The sequence below is a fragment of the Pteropus medius genome, unplaced genomic scaffold (genome assembly GCF_902729225.1).
Source record: "Pteropus medius unplaced genomic scaffold, Ma_sr-lr_union100, whole genome shotgun sequence".
NCBI classification, from domain to species: domain Eukaryota; kingdom Metazoa; phylum Chordata; class Mammalia; order Chiroptera; family Pteropodidae; genus Pteropus; species Pteropus medius.
In genome coordinates, this window is record NW_024350923.1 from 591,998 (window position 1) to 593,994 (window position 1,997).

Consider the following 1,997-nt stretch of genomic DNA (forward strand, 5'->3'; position numbering starts at 1 on the left):
GGCCACCACGACTGCCATTACCACCAACAATACCGCTACTACAACTGCCACCACCAATACCACCGCTGCCACCGCTGCCACCACTGGCATGACTACCGCCACTGCCATTTCCACCGCTGCCACTACTACCAAACCACCAGCGACAGAACCATGGACCTGGCCAGGAAGCAGTCAGGTGGTGACAGGGCCCCCCTTGGGCAGCACTACAGCAATGCCTTTCCTCCCAACAGGACCGAAATCCCCAAGAACATCCCCGAACCCCAGCCACACGGACACGCTCGAGACGTCGGCCACAAGGAGCCCCACGTCTCCTCCAGGCTCCACAAAGCCCACCACCCTGGGCAGGGCCACAACCCCGCAGGGGACCACAGCGGGCACCTCTACAGCTCGCCCCACCGCAAGGACGCCCGTGGGCACAGCGGGCACTGCCTCCACAAACACGCCGCCCGCCTCACACGGCAGCGTGAGCACACCGAGGGCAGAGACACCGCAGAGAACGCGGTCCTCCACCGAGGCCGCCACCAGCCAGGGCACGACCGCCTGCCAACCCAAGTGTGAGTGGACCGAATGGTTCGATGTGGACTTCCCCACCTCAGGGGTCACAGGTGGAGACATGGAGACCTACGACAACATCAGGGCCGCCGGCGGCAACATGTGCCGGGAGCCACAGAAGATCGAGTGCCGGGCGGAGAGCTACCCCGAGGTGAGCATCGACCAGATCGGGCAGGTGGTCAGCTGCAGCCTGCAGGCCGGGCTGGTATGCAGGAACCGGGACCAGAAGGGGCACTTCAACATGTGCTTCAACTACAACGTGCGCCTGCTCTGCTGTGACGACACACGGCACTGCCCCACCTCCGCCCAGGCCCCGCCCACGACCGCTCAGGGCGCCTCCTCCCGGGCCACCCGCACGGAGCCCCTGCGGACCTCCCCCACGACGACCCCCCCAGGGTCACCGACCATAGGCCCCACCTCGGGGACCAGCCTGCCCTCCAGCACACTGAAGCCCAGCTCCAGCTCGCCCACCGCGACGGCCGTGACCACGGGGGCCTGCACGCCGCGGTGCGTGTGGACAGACTGGTTCGACGTGTCCCTCCCCATGCCTGGCGCCGACGGTGGGGAATTTGAGACCTACGCCAACATCCGGGCGGCCGGCAGGCCCATGTGCGAGCGGCCAGTGGCCCTGGAGTGCCGGGCCGAGCTGCTGCCCGACGTCCCCCTGCAGCAGCTGGGCCAGGTGGTGCTGTGCAGGCTGCAGGACGGCCTGGTGTGCCGGAACCGGGACCAGCACGGCCAGTTCAAGATGTGCCTCAACTACCAGATCCGTGTGCTCTGCTGCGACTTTGGCCACTGCCCCCGCACCCCAGCGACCACCACGGTGACCTCCCCAAGGACAGGCCCGGGGCTGGCCTCCACCACGGCCCTCAGCGCCCCCACCCCCAGCACGGCTCACGCGACAGCGAGCTCCCGGTGCCAGCCCGCCTGCCGCTGGACTGACTGGCTGGACAGTGACCGGCCCCTGCCCGGCCGCTACGGGGGCGACGTGGAGACCTACTACCACATCCAGGACGCGGGCGGCCAGCTGTGCGCGGAGCCGGACCGCATCGAGTGCGAGGCCGTCCTCTTCCCCGGAGTCCCCCTCGAGCGGCTGGGCCAGGTCCTGCGGTGTGACGTGCACTACGGGCTCATCTGCAGGAACAGCCGGCAGTGGGGAGGCCAGACCTGCCTCAACTACCACGTCCGGGTGCGCTGCTGTGACGACTTCAGCCACTGCGCCGGCACCGCCAGCACCACGGCCCGTGCCACCGGCACCGGCTCGGGACGGCAGTCATCAGGAGGGACGAGACTTTGGACAACCACCACCACCCAGACTCTCCTGTCCTCCCCTGGGACCACCCAGAGAGTCACCACCATCACCAGGGAGACAAGACCCTCCTACACTGGGACAACCAAGAGAGTCGCCAGCCTCACCTCTGAGACAGCAACCTCTATTCCGGGCA

The 1,997-nt window shown here is 67.8% G+C and overlaps 1 protein-coding gene across 1 annotated transcript in view; it reads left to right on the top strand.

The window, feature by feature from the left end:
- The window catches only part of MUC5B (mucin 5B, oligomeric mucus/gel-forming), a 35,718-nt gene that overhangs the window by 17,601 nt on the left and 16,120 nt on the right, over positions 1-1,997 (top strand). The window contains exon 31 of the mRNA XM_039840381.1: positions 176-1,978. Within this exon, the coding sequence (XP_039696315.1) occupies positions 176-1,978 (1,803 nt within the window). The remainder of the gene's footprint in view (positions 1-175; positions 1,979-1,997) is intronic.